This window comes from Nyctibius grandis, chromosome 1 (genome assembly GCF_013368605.1).
Source record: "Nyctibius grandis isolate bNycGra1 chromosome 1, bNycGra1.pri, whole genome shotgun sequence".
NCBI lineage: Eukaryota > Metazoa > Chordata > Aves > Nyctibiiformes > Nyctibiidae > Nyctibius > Nyctibius grandis.
In genome coordinates, this window is record NC_090658.1 from 67,760,340 (window position 1) to 67,778,199 (window position 17,860).

The following is a 17,860-nucleotide window of genomic DNA, read 5'->3' on the forward strand; positions in this document are numbered from 1 at the left end:
TTCAAAAAACAAAGATGCCTCCGCAAAAATTTTCGTAAAAAAAAAAAACAAAAAACAACTCCCAGATTTTAAACGGCAGCTGCTTTCCCTCCTTTGACCTCGGATCCCGCTTTCTTCCCCCGCAGGCAGCGCTCCCAGGCCGCCAGTCGCGGGGAGAGGGCAGGGGTAGGGCCCAGGGCAGGGGCAGGGCCCAGGCCCGGGGCAGCGGCAGCGGCAGAGCCCGGGGCTGGGCCCGCAGCCGCCGAGCCCCGGACCGGGCGGAGAGAGGCGGGCGGCGCCGCCCGGAACGCTGCGGCCGGCGGAACGTCCAGACCGAGCAGTCGGTTCCCGGGGGGTGGGTTCAGGGACGGAGCTTCCGGCGGGAGAAGGGACGCGGAGGCACGGTCTCTGCCTGACAAAGGGCCCGGCGGGGGCCGCCGCTTGGCTGCGAGGCCCGGGCCGCCACCATGGCGATCCCCATGGTGCCTATGGAGACGCAGTTACAGAGCATCTTCGAGGAGGTGGTGGTGAGTCCGTCCCGGCGGCGCGGGGGAGCGTTGTGGGCAGGCCGGCCCGGGCCCGGGGCTTGGCCGGGGCCCTGCGGCCCGCCGTGCTCCCCCCGCGGGGGTGTGGGGGGAGATCCTGAAGAAAATAAAACGAGAGAACGAGTTTGTTTTTTTTTTCCTGACGCGCGTCGTGCCTTGAACCCTCGAGGGTGTGGAAGGCTGCCGTCCTCCTCGGTGGTAGTTCGTGGTGTTACCGGCGGCGGGCCCGTCCCGAGTTACCCCGGGGATCAGCGGAGGGGAGGTGGTTTCTCAGAGCTGAAATCCTCCCTCTGCTGAGTGTTTATGAGGAAGATGACACGGAGTAGGACTGGGCATAAAACGGGGAGACAGATTGCATACCAAAGCCAAATTAGTGTGCTGAATTTGCTGTAGAATAAGCAGTTTACCGAGACGTTTCAAAGCAGACTATGATAAGATGAATGTCTTGAGGAGATATTTTTCTTCAGCCAACAGAATGGCGCGAGTGAATTGTGGAAATACACCCACACAATGGTACCTGCAAAATTATGTGTAGTTCGGTAGGTCATTAGAGTAGACTAGACTATTTCAGTTGGAAGGGACCTACAATGATCATCTAGTCCAACTGCCTGACCACTTCAGGGCAGACCAAAAGTTAAAACATGTTATTAAAGGTATTGTTCAAATGTCTCTTCAACACTGACAGGCTTGGGGCATCAACCACCTCTCTAGGAAGCCTGTTCCAGTGTTTGACCACTCTCTCAGTAAAGGATTGCTTCCTAATGTCCAATCCGAACCTCTTCTGGCACAGCTTTGAACCATTCCCACGCATCCTGGTACTTGTGCCTGGCGTTACTCTGTCCCAGGTGCAGAATCTGGCACTTGTTCTTATTAAATTTCATCGCATTAATTGTAGCTCAATGCTCCAGTCTATCTAGATCCTTCTGCAAGGTCTCTTGTCCCTTGAGAGAGTCACCAGCACCTCCCAGTTTGGTATCATCAGCAAACTTGCTAATGGTGCATTCAACTCCTGCATCCAGATCACTGATCACAGAATCACAGAATGTTAGGGATTGGAAGGGACCTTGAAAGATCATCTAGTCCAATCTCCCTGCCGGAGCAGGATTACCTAGATCATGTCACACAGGAACGCATCCAGGCGGTTTTGAACGTCTCCAGAGAAGGAGACTCCACAACCTCTCTGGGCAGCCTGTTCCAGTGTTCAGTTACCCTCACTGTAAAGAAGTTCTTCCTCATATTTATGTGGAACCTCCTGTGTTCCAACTTGTACCCATTGCCCCTTGTCCTGTCAAGGGATGTCACTGAGAAGAGCCTGGCTCCATCCTCATGACACTTGCCCTTTACATATTTATAAACATTAATGAGGTCTCCCCTCAGTCTCTTCTCCAAGCTAAAGAGACCCAGCTCCCTCAGCCTCTCCTCATATGGGAGATGTTCCACCCCCTTAATCATCTTCGTGGCTCTGCGCTGGACTCTCTCTAGCAGTTCCTTGTTCTTCTTGAACTGAGGGGCCCAGAACTGGACACAGTATTCCAGATGCGGCCTCACCAGGGCAGAGTAGAGGGGGAGGAGAACCTCTCTTGACCTACTAACCACACCCCTTCATATACACCCCAGGATGCCATTGGCCTTCTTGGCCACAAGGGCACACTGCTGGCTCATGGTCATCCTGTTGTCCACTAGGACCCCAGGTCCCTTTCCCCTACGCTGGTCTCCAACAGGTCTGTCCCCAACTTGTACTCATACATGGGGTTGTTCTTGCCCAGGTGCAGGACTCTACACTTGCCCTTGTTATATTTCATTAAATTTCTTTGTTATATTTCATTAAATTTCTCCCCGCCCAACTCTCCAGCCTGTCCAGGTCTCTCTGAATGGCTGCGCAGCCTTCTGGTGCGTCAGCCACTCCTCCCAGTTTGGTGTCATCAGCGAACTTGCTGACAGTGCACTCTATTCCCTCATCCAAGTCATTAATGAATAGATTGAATAGAACTGGTCCCAGTACTGACCCTTGCCTTGAGGGACTCTGCTAGACACAGGCCTCCAACTGGACTCAGTCCCATTGACCACCACTCTCTGGCTTCTTTCCTTCAGCCAGTTCACAATCCACCTCACTACCCGATCATCCAGACCACACTTCCTCAGTTTAGCTGTGAGGATGCTGTGCGAGACCGTGTCAAACGCTTTACTGAAATCAAGATAGACCAAATCCACAGCTTTACCATCATCTATCCACCGGGTTATGTCCTCATAAAAGGCTATCAAGTTGGTTAAGCATGACTTCCCCTTGGTGAAGCCATGTTGACTGCCCCTAATGATCTTCCTATCCTCGATGTGCCTAGAGACAGCACCAAGGACTATTATATAATTATAATTATATAATAATATGCTATAAAATATATAATTATATATTTTAATATAATTTGTACATATTATATAATTATATATTAAATAATAATATATTATAAAATATATAATTATAATTATATAATAAATATATTGAACAGGACTGGCCCTAGAACTGAATGCTGTGGAACACTGCTGGTGACCGGTCGCCAGCCAGGTGTAGCCCTGTTCACTACAGCCCTTTGAGCTCTGCCCTCCAGCCAGCTCTTCACGTAGCACACCATGAACCCGCTCGTCCCGTATCTGGACAGCTTGTCTGGAAGGGTGCTGTGAGGGACAGTATCAAAAGCCTTATTAAACTCCAGAAAAACTACATCCACTGCCTTCCTTTCATCCACTAGGCAGGTGACCTTATCATAGAAGGATATCAAATTAATTAAACAGGACTTTCCCTTTGTGAACCGAGGTCATTAGGTCATTAAGTCATTGTTTTGCAGAGCACAAATGAATAAGTTTCTTGGTAGATATGCACACTTCATGGTCGGAAACACTGGGGTGACTATAGCTGATAAGGTCCTGAAGAGGAGCCTGACTGACGTTTTAGACAGGAGAGGCTGGTCAAACTGTCTGAACTGGAAAGAATATGTGGGCCTCATAGAGAAGTGTGATTGAAAATGATGTCCGTATGATGAATTTCAGTAGAGAGAAGGTTGGGTTTTTCTTTCTAAGTTTGCATTATAAAATGCACTATGTACCTTTCTTTGAATGGTGTTAAGTTGCTCGTAGCATAGTAATTGCCCGTACCTGATTGATTTCTCCTCTTGGCACTGTTGTTCAGATTATGTTTTCATATATTTAACATTGTGGTTTGACTGTGTTGTCACATGGCCTACTTTTGAGCAATGTTACTTGCCTAAAATTTTCATGGAACAAAAAAAAGGCACTTATAAAATTTCATTGCATTTTTGAAGCCATAACTGAGAAAATAGCAAGCTGTTACTTTCACTGTTTCTGTCACTGACTTGCTGGACAGCAGCGAAACTTACTGAAGTTTCTATGCAGAACAGATGAGTATCAGTTTCTCTTTTGCTTCGTGAGAAAGCTACGAGTAGCAGTGACAGGCAGTTCTAGGCGGTACAATTGAAAAGGATTGCCAGAAAAATTATTTTATTACATTCTCTTATTTCTACAATATAAAAATGAAAATAGATAGTGGTCAGTTATAGATCGTATCTGAGTATAATATGAAATTCTTATAGAAGGTAAAAAAAGTTGTAGGATAGGTTTTTCCAGAACCTCTTTGCTGATGTATTAGAATAATGATATAGAAGCCTTTGAGCAAAATGGAGTTTAAAAAAACGAAAGAAAAAAGGGGGAAGGGGAAGAAAAAAAAAGGGGAAAAAAAAAGGAATTACATAGTCTTTCACCTAGTATGAGACCATATTCAGTGGAATTTAAAAAGCAAAGGATCTAAACTCAGATGAGAGGGTAACTGTATATACTTGATTTGTGTAACTGAGTGCCATGGAACATAAGTAGGATGAAAACTTAATGGGATTAAAAAATATTAATTTTTTCAAAGTATGAAAAAAGAGCTGCAATAACAGAATTGAACAATTTCTCCAACTTTGGGGAGTAAATTAATCTCTAGGTGTTTATAAGAAGAAAAAAAAAACCAAAAAGCCTTAATCTGGATCCACAGCGTATGTTGTTTATAAGAAAGCAAAGCAATCTCAACTTTGAAAGAGTCTAGCGTAGCAGAAGAGATATCTGTCTCTGATACAGTCCCATAATAGTATGACTTACTCTTTTGTGCTCTATCCTGGTGTGATACTCATAGAAAACATTTTCACAATAGCTCACTTGCGGGTTTTCTCTTACAGAAAACAGAAGTAATCGAAGAAGCTTTTCCTGGGTGAGTGTAATGTTAGTTTATTTGTTCAAGACTTTATGTATACATGTATTTCTCTACTTGTGCTCTTTCAGTGGATACTGCTAATAAATAATATTCTTATTTGCATTAGTATGTTTATGGACACTCCAGAAGATGAGAGAACCAAACTGATCAGCTGCCTGGGCGCTTTTAGACAGTTCTGGAGCAGCCTTTCCCAGGTTAACATTTAATTTGTTGCTTACATGTACTTTATATACTTTTTTAGTATAGTGAAACTGTGTCTAGTAGACAAACACTTAAGCTATAAGGTCTGTGTCCAGTCATTCAGAGTCTGGTTTCAGATATGGCGCAATAAAAGAATGTAGGAAGACTTTGCAAGAAAAAAGATCAGTTTTGACGTTTATAAGATTATATAGTTGTTCAGCAGAGGTTGGTGTGCAGTTCAAATAAAGATAAGCATGTGGAAGTATAACAGTAAAGAAATAAAAAAAGGTAGTTTGTTACAGGATTTCTGGTAGAAGTGAATAAGCAGGAAAAAAAAAAGAAAACAGATGTTTATGTTCAGAAATTACCTTCCAAAAGTTAGATACCTCCAGACACTCTTCTGTAATTGAAGACCTGGTCATCTTTGTTTTCACTGAATTTGATTATAACTGAAAAGGAAAGAATAATATAGAACAGTTCTATTTTATTCTATTATGTGCTGACTTATATGTGAAAAACAAAGTTGACTATAGAAAGCAATGTTTCAGCTAGGAGGTGTTTCCAATACTGGGCAACTGGACTTCTTCAAAATAAGATCAAAAGACTTGTAGGGAAAACGATATGTTGGACAACTGGACAACTTCTACCATTTGTAATCTTGTTCTTCTCTTAGTTTCATTTCTTCATGGTAGGATACTATATGAATTTTACAGTTTGTTTCACTACCTGTAAATACATTCTTTCTCCCCTCTGCTGCTTTTTCAGGAATCCCACGAACAGTGCATCCAGTGGATTGTAAGATTCATTCATAGTCAGCACAGTCCTAAAAGAATTTCTTTTCTTTATGACTGTTTAGCAATGGCAGTAGAAACTGGACTTTTGCCACCCAGGTAAGCTGTGTCAGAATGAGTTGATAAATAGGATACATGGAAGTTGTAATATTGGAGGGTGTTGTATGATGACATTGTAAAATTAGTGCTGGAGAGCACATGCTTGTTATCTGTCATTCAGTGTTGCATTGTCTCCTTCTGCTAGGATGGTTTGTGAATCTCTGATAAACTCTGATACGCTTGAATGGGAAAGGACACAGTTGTGGGCATTAACATTTAAATTGGTCCGGAAGATTATTGGAGGTGTAGACTACAAGGTATCTTCCCCCTATTCCTTTCTTTGTGATAAGACATGTTTTTTGGATTTGTTTTTATGATTTTATGTCAGAGACATGCAGTGTTTCAAAGTTTGCTTTGATTATGAAAGAAAAAAAACAATTCAGTGAGACCAGTTCTAATGCTTTTTCATAGTTGAGCTTTACCTTAATAGGTAATTCTGTACGGACAACGCAACTGCTACTACTCTTTTCTCTATTACACATTCGTCTTTCATCCCTCTTTCAGTTACAAGCTAAACCCTAATGCAGTTGTAGAAGTGGTACACATGGAAAAGTAATACTGTCAAGCATTAAGGCTGAAGTTCTCACATCTGCTCTGACCTCTGTTGCTACATAGGAAAAAGGTCCTGAAAGCTGAGTCTTTGGCAGGGTAGGAGTAGGAAACCATGCATGTCTTGCAGAGAATCGCCCCACCAGGATTGGTGAGCACGTTAAAACATGAAATACAACATTGTACTTTGGTCAGTCTGCACGAACCATTCTAGGTTGGATGTCTCTGGATGCACGTCAAAATTTGAACAGTTATTTTCTCGTCTGCGGTATCCTAAGACTGAGAAGTTCAGTAAGGAGTTTAATGTCATTAATGTTCGCACTCTCAGGAGCAGTCTGTCTTCTGACACTCAGCAACAAACAGCTAGTTTGTGTCAAAATATTGTCTGACCGTATTGATTGTGTAATCTTTCTGCCAGAAACAAAGAATATCTGGGAACATTAATTTGTGTGCTTTTTTTTAGGGTGTGCGCGATCTGTTGAAAGTGATCCTAGAGAAAATCTTAACAATTCCAAACACTGTGAGCTCAGCTGTTGTACAGCAGCTTTTAGCAGCAAGAGAGGTAACTATCTGAATTTTATATGTTATCGCTATAGAGGAAGGTAGGCCTCATTCTTTTGTCATTAATGAGTTTCTAATAGCTGGGATGGCTCTCTTTGAGAATTGGTACAGTTCAACACCAAAGACTTATCTATATGCTCTAATTCTTTTCTGTAATTGCATTTTATACAGTAAACAGCTTTTGGGGGATATGATAGATAAGCACTAAAATCCCTAACAGGAGAGTTAGGGCCAATGTTTTACTTGCCTAAGAGAAGATGTATGAGATCTAATACTGAGGTTAATTTCTTTATTTTTTTCTTGGTGAATAAAAACAATAATTGTTTTCAGTACTTTGTAGGCAGACATAGAGGTATAGTTTTACTTAGGCTTAAACAGTCTAACGTACACTTGCACAGTTAAAAGCAGGCTTTAAACTAATGTAGTACTATCAGAATACAACTTAATAAAATGTATTTTAATTCTTATATCTATTTTCACGGGCTGCCTCAGAGTAGTAGACAGACTACGCCTTTGTTTACCTTATCCAAAGTCTTTTACACTGATGTATTTTTTTATTTATAGGTTGTAGCCTACATTTTGGAAAGAAATGCATGTTTGTTACCTGCCTACTTTGCGGTTACAGAAATCAGAAAACTATATCCTGAAGGAAAACTTCCCCATTGGGTAATGATATGATATCAAATCATGTGATCTGGAGTTTTGTTCCACACAAAACAAAATTACTTTTATTTTTTTTAAAACAAAGTTTAAATGAAGACTTAAAATCTTCTACTCACCAGTAAGGTCTGTGTTTAGGTGTGTAAATTAAGATATAGGCTTGATGTGATTGCAGCAGCAGCTCCCTGTGTTCTTGCATGAAATTGACAATGTAGTTTTGACCCCATGGCCTGATGTTCAAAACTCTTGAAGCACTGAGTTGTTTTTTTTTTAAAATACATTTGGAAATGCAGGTCATGCTTACCTACCAGTTTGTGCTTTCTCTGTGGCTTCAAGATAAGAAAAATCACTTTAAATAGCTGACCAGTGTTTTCTTTCTGTTTAAATGCAGTTATGCAAAAATATTTGGGGCTCTGGTGCAATGAAAATGGTCACTGTTTTCAAAAAGAATGTAATTTTGATCCAGGTTTTAATTTTGTGTTATGTTCAAGTAACTAGGTGTCAGGAAAAGGATAAAATCCCAACTCCCTTGAATTAATGGGAAAGCTGTTACTGACTTCTTTTGAGCCAAAATTTAATCCAGAGTGTACTAATCTAGATCCTTTGTGTGTGTGGAATGTTACCCAGAGGCAAACAGAGATTTGTTATGAACAGAAATTCTAAAGCTTGTCTTAAATCATCTGTTACTAAATAGTATGCACTGAAATAATATAGTACACATAGGAGAAACAGTTATTATATAAACTCTCATTCAAGTGCAAACTGAGAATAGTGTTTCCTGCCCCTTCTTTCTGAGGTTATGTTTTTCCTTTTGTGGTTTTAGGTTCTGGATGATTTTTCTGACTTGTCGAAATATGTAGGAAGCTAGTTATTTTAGTAGCTTCCTGTATATTTTAATAACATGTATAAACTATTTTCAAGTCTTAAATATTCCTCATCAGTATCTGCAACTTAAACCCTGAACTTACTTTTTTCTTCTCTTCTCACCCAGTTGCTAGGTAATTTAGTATCGGATTTTGTGGATACCTTCAGACCTACAGCAAGAATAAATTCCATTTGTGGTAAGAGAATGACTTAATGAATGACTTCAAAATAAATCAATTTATTTTGAACTATTTTGTTTCTTGTAACCTTTTGGGGCATATATTAATCTAAGCAAAATGACTGAGAGCTTATGTTTTAGGTAGTGTCTTTACTTTTGTCAGTTTGTTCTCAGGCTTTCTTCTCTTCGGTTTTTACTTTGAAGGGGAAAATTCGTATTGATGAGATCAAATAATTTTTTGCTACAAGCTGGTAGTGGAAGTGTACTACTTGTTATGTGGCCATGTAGTTTCTAACTACAGTAGACATTAAGAAAACCATAGGTTTTCTCTGCTCAAGGATTTTGAATTAATACAGATCCACTGCTATGCTAGTCACGGAGTGTTTTCTGACTTCAGTTTCCATTGGAGCTTTTGTAGCTGCTCAGCCTTATCCGTATTGTTGCAGGCTTCTGTGTGAACATTTCCTAGCTCAGATGAGCACTGGCTGTCTTCTTCTGTGAAAGAAAAACTCACCTTCATTTATTGCTAGAAATTTGAAGATTAAAATTTGGCTGTTTTGGTAGCGATGCCTGTTGCATATTTCTTCGGAAAGATAAAAATATCTTCTGTTTGCTTTGAGAATTAAGTAGCTGCATTATATCTTAGATCTGAGCAAGGCTTATTGCAGCTGAGCTTCTTCAGTGCAGGGATTAAGAAAGTAGATTCATCTGTAATGCTCCAAAACATTTTGTGTTTCAGAAGCATGTAGTTATTCTTCTATTGAAAGTGTGGCATAGCTTTTATGCATATGACTCACAGGGATCACATGCAAATTTTTACAAGTCTTGTAACTTAGATTAGTATTACCATTTTCTTTCTGGAAAGGGTCAGTGTACCAAAATTAAATCCCTAGGTCAAGCAATGGCAATGGAACAGTCTTCTGGTAATCTAAAAGGGCACTTTTAGTTTAATAGTTACCAATACTTCTATTTTCTGGGAACCTAATCTGAACAAATGGGGATTTTACTCCTTAGATATTTTATTACCTGAAAATTAGTTAGAAAAATAAAATCAGGTTGAAGCAATCCTATGGTAAAAAGCTTTAAATGGTGGAAATTTACGGAGAGCATAGAAGTGGCTGAGGGCAGTTTTTGCATCAGAATGATTAAACGGTAGGCCAGAATCACAATTCAGTTTTAGAATTTATAATGTTTTATTGCATGTAGGTCGCTGTAGTCTTCTTCCTGTGGTAAATAACTCAGGTGCCATGTGTAACTCATGGAAGCTGGACCCTACAACCCTTCGTTTTCCTTTGAAAGGTCTCTTACCATATGATAAGGTATGCCTTATTAAGCTTCTTAAACATGTTATATTCAATAAATCTGAAGCTTTTATATCATTAGGGGGAAAAATAATTTCAACTGTGAATTGTTCCAGCTAGGCTAACACTGAAGACATAGATGTTTTCACTCTGTTATGTATTTCAAAGGTTTCAAGCTGTATACGGAGGACCTTTAAAATAGTGCATGGTATAACTGCTGTCCGGGATGCTGAAGAACAAGAGGTGTTTAATGTGCTTTGTGGGTGTGTGCGTGTGAGAGAGCAAGTGAGAGGAGAGCATTGATTGAAAAATTAGATTAGCAGTGGGGAGATGAAAGAGAATGGGAGGGTAATTTCTTCTTTTCCGTGCTCTTTGTTATTCCATAGGAAAGATACTTTTAGAATTCAAAGTTAAATATAGGTTAGCTTATTTAAACTTAAAAGTCTGAGTGTGAAATAGTGGTGTACTGAAAGAATTTAAGAACTGTAAAAGATCAGGACAAAAATCCACATTGTCCAGTATCCCATTCCCTGTGACATCCTAGGTGTCTAAGGAAGGATCTAAAGATAGTATATCTAATGACATATATAATGTTCACACTCTACACTCATTACCATTTTGGGTGTTTCCTGAGACATATTTGGTTTCTATATATTTAGTTAAACCTTCCTCTTCCAAATGTTTGTTCAGTCTCCTCTTGAGCCTGTGTAAACTTTTAGCATCCTCAACATCCGTTTGACAAGGAGTTCCACATTTCAACTTCATGTTGCATGAGGAATCAGCTCCTTCTGTTTGTTTTGAACCTAGCTTCAGCTAACGTTTTTCTTTAAAGTGGTTCAGCTATTGGAAGATACAGTGAGCAGTTGTCCATATCTGCTTTCTTCTTGCTCCTCTTGATTTTTATGGATCTTAGTCACGTCCTTCCTCAGTTGTCTACCTGGCTTCCTTTGAGTTCTTGACGGTCTTCAAGTATTTCAAGGCTGTTTCAAAAAATGTGCTATCTTTTTATTGGATGAAGAATGTTCTTCTACTTGCTCCCCATAAAGTCTGTCACTTCTTAAGAGCTGTGATTATTTCCTCCTTTCTTTGGGGTATGAGCAAAAAGATTTGCCAGATAATACATATCTGCATAAATTAAAGATTAATTCTTACATTGTTTAACTCAGTTAAACGTAAACTCAGCATTAAACATAATCTTGAGGCAATATATGTTTGTATGTGATTGCTTTTTTTTTTTTAAGGATCTGTTTGAGCCACAGACTGCTTTGTTGAGATATGTGCTGGAACAACCGTATTCAAGGGATATGGTCTGCAATATGCTAGGTCTGAATAAGCAGGTACTGTACTGTGCTGTAACACGTGATTTAATTCTGCATAGAATCTGCACTATTCTTTTTCTCTTTTCTTTGCTATAGCTAACTAAGCAAAACAGTTTAGATCCAGAGAGTGAATTTTTTATTTTTATTTTTTATTTTTGTTTTTTTTATGAGATCATATTAGGCTAATTGGACACTGTTGTTCCTATCATTTGTATATTGCTTTATGAATGTTAAATTGAAAAAGTAGAGATTTAAAATATGATTTTTTTTTTTTGCATTGCTTTTTTTTCCTATAAGGCCAGCCTCAAGTACACCTTTGACAGACAGTAGGAGAGCTAGCTCAAACAATAAAATCGTTATTGTTCATGTCATTAGTTTTTAAAGCATTGTTGTACTCTGTTATATTGGCATGTTGTAGTACTAGAATAGTGAAAAGCTGGGTTTTGTTTTATTACATTTTTTTCTTTTTATACCTTAGAATGGGAGGGCTTAGTCTGACTTGGGGATCCTTGAGGCTGGCCTCATAGTCACTGTTTTGTCTTTTCTTTTTTTCTTCCTTTATTTTTGTTCTGTCCTGTCTTGTCCTGCCCATCCTCCAATGCTCTAGACCTTGAACATTGCTCAGGTATGTTCACAACCTTACTGTTGTATTGTGACTAACGATACGCTGGCTGCTTTGTAGCCACTGATTCCAGTTAGAGAATACATGTACAGTCAGGGCTTGAAATTGGCAGGACCATTAGTCAAGGGCAAGTTCTCACTACAAATCTCTAGAAATATGAGAGATGTAGCATAAGGCTGACAGTCAGTGGTCCTCTGGTCCTAAAATTTTCGTTGGAATGGACTGTTACCATTTCCCTTACCAGTCATAAGAACTTCTACTTTGCTGGAATTTTCAGATGAGGAGAGATCCTTAGTTCAAAATTTCTTTCCTTATGCTGGTGGAAAAACATCCACTGCACTTGATTATAAAATTACAAAGCTTTAAATACATCATTGTTAAAACAAAACAAAACAAAACAAAAAACCACAATCAAACAAACAAACAAACAAAAACCCAAAAAAACCCAAAACAACCAAACTTTGCTAGTAGAATTTTCTTATCAATAGGAAGCCTCTGTAACAAACTTCCAAACAGGCAATTGTAATATTCTCCAAGCTCGGTGAAGGAAAGGTAGTGAGGAATACTACGTGGAAAGTAGTTCCTTAAAATTTGACTACTTGTTTAAATAAATCAATAAATGCCTGAGCAAATCAACCAAGTGGACTTCTTGAAATTTGAAATTATGGCTATTATATTTACAGTTGATCCCTTGTTACAATAATCACTTCCACACTTACTTTAAAAAACATTGTTTAAGATTTATAAAATAGCGTTGCTGTTTGCAATACTATAGTGAAGGTTGTGTCAGTGTTTCCATTTAAGAAACTTTTTTCAGATTTGTAACTTGACTATAAAATTTACGTGATCCTGAAACCTTGTGTATATTTCCCATTGTAAGTGACATACACCAGTGCTCTTTCTGGATTGGGACAATGTTTTTGAATGCGCAGATTCCTACATCTTGGCAAACAGTACTCTGTGTTGTATACGAGAATCTTTTGTATTTGAAACTTAAAGCAGCTGAAATGTTAAACCTTGGAAATGAGCTGCTAGGTTTAGTGGTGAAATGAGTAGTATTTGTATTCTGTGTCTACTTCTGTGTCTACATTCAGTTAATAAGTCAGACTATTCCTATATGCATCTTGTAGCTGGTAAAGAATGCAAGATCTAGACAAAAAATATATTGAACCCATTTTATTCTTCTAACTATGGGTGGTCTGTGCCTTCAGGTCAAAAAACATTGATGTTAAAAGGCTGGTTTTTAACTCCTGCTTTACTGTCCTCTAAAAGTAATTGAAGAAAATTTAAGTGAAGTAATGAAATATATTGAACTATACTTCTTAAAATTTGTTTGCTAGTATAGGAATTCCTACACAAAGTTTCAACCTGGCGTGACTTTTTATGGCCAAGGAACAAACTTGAAGAACATAGCTTGTAAAGGAAATGCTGACAGAACGTGAACTATAGCTGTGCTACTACAACTACACCAGCATAAAGATTGTTGGCTGTTGAAAATTCATGAGTTAAAAATATAAATAGAGAGTAGGGTGGTGTAGTGGTATAGAACAGGAAATAATGTTCCATTTAAACATTAATATACTCTGTTTAAAACTGTGGAAAACATTAAAATTTTACTCACTTTTAGGTATGAATTAACTTCATGTTATAGTTTAATTTGCTAAGTTAGCCACCTGGCAAAAAGTAGTAGCATGCTTTTCCAAAGTTGTGTAACTATATTGATCCTGTCAGTAAAATGGCTGATAATTTTGTATTTTATTATTAGAACTGAACAAATTGTCAGTATAATAGAAGACACTTAGAAATGCAAAGAGTGCCAAGTTTGTTTCAAAACAAACACAGTAACACCTCAAAGCAATGATCATTATTTATTTATGATCATTAATTATTTATGTGAAGCTGCTTGTATGCCCTGTCAACTATTTACACAGATCCAGTTGCAGGATTGGAGCCTTCATTTGAATCTTTTGGCATCACACACTAGGTATGGATCAGCCAAATTTGTCCTAGTTCTCAAATATTCTTTAAGATGAACAATTAAATTTTCTGGTTCAATCTTAACTAAGCAGATCTTATGTTAGAAAACTGTTCACTCAAACCATCTCTGAGTTGTATTTAAAAAGAAAAAGTACAAATCTATCTGTCCTGTTAACCTTGCAGAGAGAAAAATGAAGGTAAAATTTTATATGTTTATAGATTCATACGTTCCTTTCAGGATTCTAAGTTTTATTGTGGGACTTTGTTGTGGGATGAAGTTTTCTAATACCTTTATCAAGTATATGGCTTTAAGTCCAGATGTAATAGTACAGACTTCAAAATGTTCCTTCTGTCGGAGTCTGGGGATTTTTATTTTTTGCTACTTTGTACTTCTGTGTGGGACAGTAACTTCTCTTGTATACCTGTTTAAACTGGTGTATAGAAAGTAGAGATTAAATTGTATTTTATCATGTATGTTGTCATGGTTTACGGTTGGACTCAATGGTTTTAAGGGTCTTTTCCAACCGAAATGATTCTATGTCAATTTATATTCTGCTGTTAGCTGGGGTGATACTCCCCATACTTAATTATCTTTTAAATAATTTGTTGAGGTATTTAACAATCTGGTTTTTGGAAAATGATGAACAGTTCAAAGTGTCTTAATACACTCATGCCAAATTAAGATTCAGTTTAGGGATCTTACAGTTGGTCTTAAAATCGAGCTTTAGTAATGTCTTAAGGACATTAAGTCACTTTGAACATTTTGGTTTCTATCTTTACCTTCTCTGTATGTACAGACTTGCATGAAGAATAAAATGCCATTTTTGCTTGCATAATTGCAGTCTGGGTTGTATTGCAGTCCTCTAAACAATGAAAAACTTTGTTAAACTTGGATTTCTTTGGGCTGGGAAATATTCAAAAGAGGAGGTAATTTTCAGGCATCTTATTTCTATAAAGTTGTACAAACTTTTAATTAGCAGCTATTGTATTAATGATTTTACTCTTTAATAGTATATTTTGGCTGGTCACATTTTAAACCAGCAGTGGTGATCTGCAGCTTTGAGTAGGAAGTTATCTATACCATACTCTGTTCAGGTGAATGTGTAGTTGTGTTCTCTTCTAGCTACAAACCAGGATAGTTTGCTTGGGGAAGACGTCGTTTATGTCCTGTCTGTCCATGCATTGTGTAAGCAGAATCCTTAAGTGAAAGGAATGACATAATGCAATATTAAAAAATTGACTTTCCTTTCTCTTTTATTTTTAAAATATTGTAGGTTGAGGCTGGAAATTTACTATCCAGTATTATTAGTGTTAACATGGCAAAGTACTTAAATTAAGGGGTGTGATTATTTTTTGTATATTTCTGATTGTAAGAGTGTGTTGAGAACACTTGAGTGCAACTCCTTGTTGAAGCTGACTCTTTTTTAATGAAGAAAACTTGAGAATGCTCACCGAACTTGGTAGAAAAAGAATCAGGCATAATATAAACAACAAGCTTTAAGGTTTTGGGAGTTGGGAGCATACAGTTCTGGAAAACAGAAGTGAGAGGGGGGCTAGAGTTCTGTCTTGTATTAACTACTTCAGGCATTTAACTTAGACATTTTGAATTGGACTTTTGGAGACACCATTTACTCTTGCGGGCATCTTGGGCTCTGAGGTTTGGTGTTCTGAATCCATTTCTTAAAGTGTAGATATTAATTAAATATTTTTGAGCTAAGTGTTTTTTTACTTAAAATATTGAGAAACTGTAATAGCTTGTAGCTAGCCTTAACTGATTTCTTAAAATCAGTAAGTTTTCCTTTTAGGGAACACTTTTAACTCTACCTGCCCCGCCCTTTCCCAACCCACCAATAAAACCCAACCAACTGAAAAAAAAAAACCACAAACTTAACTGAAGCTCTGAAAAAAAGGACTACGAGTTCATCAGAGGGCTGGTCTTGAGAGAAATTTTAGTATAAGGTTGTCATGGTAGCGCTTTTTTCCCCCCCTGTTTTTCTTCAGGGTTTAATAATGTTTTCAATGAGTTTATGTAATTTGTCAGATCTTTAAATATTATTTTCAGGGCAAAATGGAAACTACGTATTTATTCAAATTTTTGTAATTTGGTTGCATAATGTTCTCTCTAGGAAAAAAGCGTAGTGGTTTTGAATGCTATGTTTTTCCATATATAATCCAACACAGTTTTTGTTTTGTTTAAACCATACCAAAACATGAATTCCTACTTATTTGTGAGGAGCATTGGATCTCACCTATATTTTTATTCATCTCAGGATATACTGAGATTTTTTTTCAGTTATGAGTAATTAATAAAACAAGGCCCCAATCCTGCAAATTCTTGTGCAGCACAGTATTTTATTTCTGAGTGCTCCAAAACTATAGATACAAAATTTGTGCAAAAATGTATATTCACTGAAAATACAGAAAAAATGCCAGACAATTAAATTAATGAAGATGGAATATGAAGTACTGCTATATTCTTATTGCTTTAAGAACAATTTTCAAAAAAGCATGATTTTTCAGAATAAAAGAATGAATTTATTTTTTAAATTTCCTGGCTCCTAAACTTTTCCCAATCTTAGAATTATTCAAAATAGTGAAAATTCCTACTGGAAATTCTGGCTTTCTTTTTAAGTAATGTTTTCCCATTGTATTGTTTGAATAACTTTATTCTAAATTAATATAGCCTAACATGATTAGGCTTCTGGACATTAACCCAATGCTTAGCAAACTATTAAATTTCAAGCCCTGTACATAGTAGTTTTGCATGCTGGATTATAAACTAGTCTGTAGTGTTGTCTGTTGCACCCTGCTCTGCTTCATAATTAGCTGCTTTGGGAGGGGGAAAAACTGAACCACAAAAACCACAAAGTATTCTCAGCTGGTGGTGTTAATATGCTCTCTGTAAACCTGTAACATGGTTGATCCTTGATAATGGCATTGTGTACTGGGAGAGAAGGTTGAAACAGTAATCGATGCTTTCTGTTTTAGTTAGAGGTTTGTGTTAAGCATGCTTCAGGAAAGCACAGCTGGAACTGTAGCTTTCTGCAGTTTTGAGCCGGCGAAGAGCATGCAACAGGGGATGCTGTTCAGTATATTTTGTCAACTTTTCCTGTTCTTGCATTTTATTTTTAATTGAAAAGAATCTCTTTTTTCATGGCAAAAGACTACCACCGATGAAGGTAGAACAAGCATCTCCTTTCAGCATCTCTCTTTCCTTTTATTATTTCTTTATTAATTGAAAGGGTTTTTTTTAGGCTGCCTGGCTAGCAAGTCAAAGTACTCATCTAAGGCATCCCTAAAATATTTTATGAGTATACGGGTGATCTTTTTAAGCTTTTTATATATACCTTTTTGCCTCTAGAAAGGGATACTGCATTATCATTATTAGTGTTTGAGCAGCTCAGTTCCTTTTCTTTTGTATCATTAAAGTAATAATGTTTTCTTTAAGGCTGCATTATGTTACGGGCATCAGGTGTTTAAAAAAAAAAAAAAATGACCATTCCTGAATAGAGATTGTAATGAAACAAACAGAGGTTAGATTATTTCTGAAGTGCTAGCACTGTCTAAAATAAGTTAAATTCCATACAGATTTTTGTCCGTAGTAATAGTACTTTGTACCAGTATAACTACATGAATGCAAGGTTGTTGCACTAAAGAATTTGTGATGTGTGACATTATACTTGGTGGTCTTAAATTGAAGATTTATAATCTGAGTTCCAAACCACTGGTAGTGGGCCTGCTTTACGTACATCTATAGTAACATCTGTATCTGAGTATATAATGCATTCCTTACTTGATCATTATTAAAAGTCATCAGGGAAGGTGTGTATTTTAAATTATTTCTGTGTTTGCATAGCTCCCTGTGCAGATTGCGGCAGTCTAAATCTAACATCTAAAGAGTTCATCACTATGATATGTAATTTCTGTTCTATTCACAGTGTGTAGAACATACTACTTTTATCAGATGAGTTTTC

The 17,860-nt window shown here is 37.7% G+C and overlaps 1 protein-coding gene across 2 annotated transcripts in view; it reads left to right on the forward strand.

Moving 5' to 3' along the window:
• Positions 1-355: 355 nt before the first annotated feature.
• MED23 (mediator complex subunit 23) overlaps positions 356-17,860 on the forward strand; it is a 41,361-nt gene continuing 23,856 nt past the window's right edge. The window contains exons 1-11 of one of the 2 annotated variants that reach the window (XM_068416658.1): positions 356-506; positions 4,751-4,782; positions 4,892-4,979; positions 5,731-5,855; positions 6,001-6,112; positions 6,868-6,966; positions 7,530-7,631; positions 8,617-8,686; positions 9,874-9,986; positions 11,210-11,305; positions 11,895-11,912. In XM_068416658.1, the coding sequence (XP_068272759.1) occupies positions 447-506; positions 4,751-4,782; positions 4,892-4,979; positions 5,731-5,855; positions 6,001-6,112; positions 6,868-6,966; positions 7,530-7,631; positions 8,617-8,686; positions 9,874-9,986; positions 11,210-11,305; positions 11,895-11,912 (915 nt within the window). In that variant the 5' untranslated portion in view covers positions 356-446. The remainder of the gene's footprint in view (positions 507-4,750; positions 4,783-4,891; positions 4,980-5,730; positions 5,856-6,000; positions 6,113-6,867; positions 6,967-7,529; positions 7,632-8,616; positions 8,687-9,873; positions 9,987-11,209; positions 11,306-11,894; positions 11,913-17,860) is intronic. The other variant, XM_068416667.1, reaches the window with a different exon arrangement.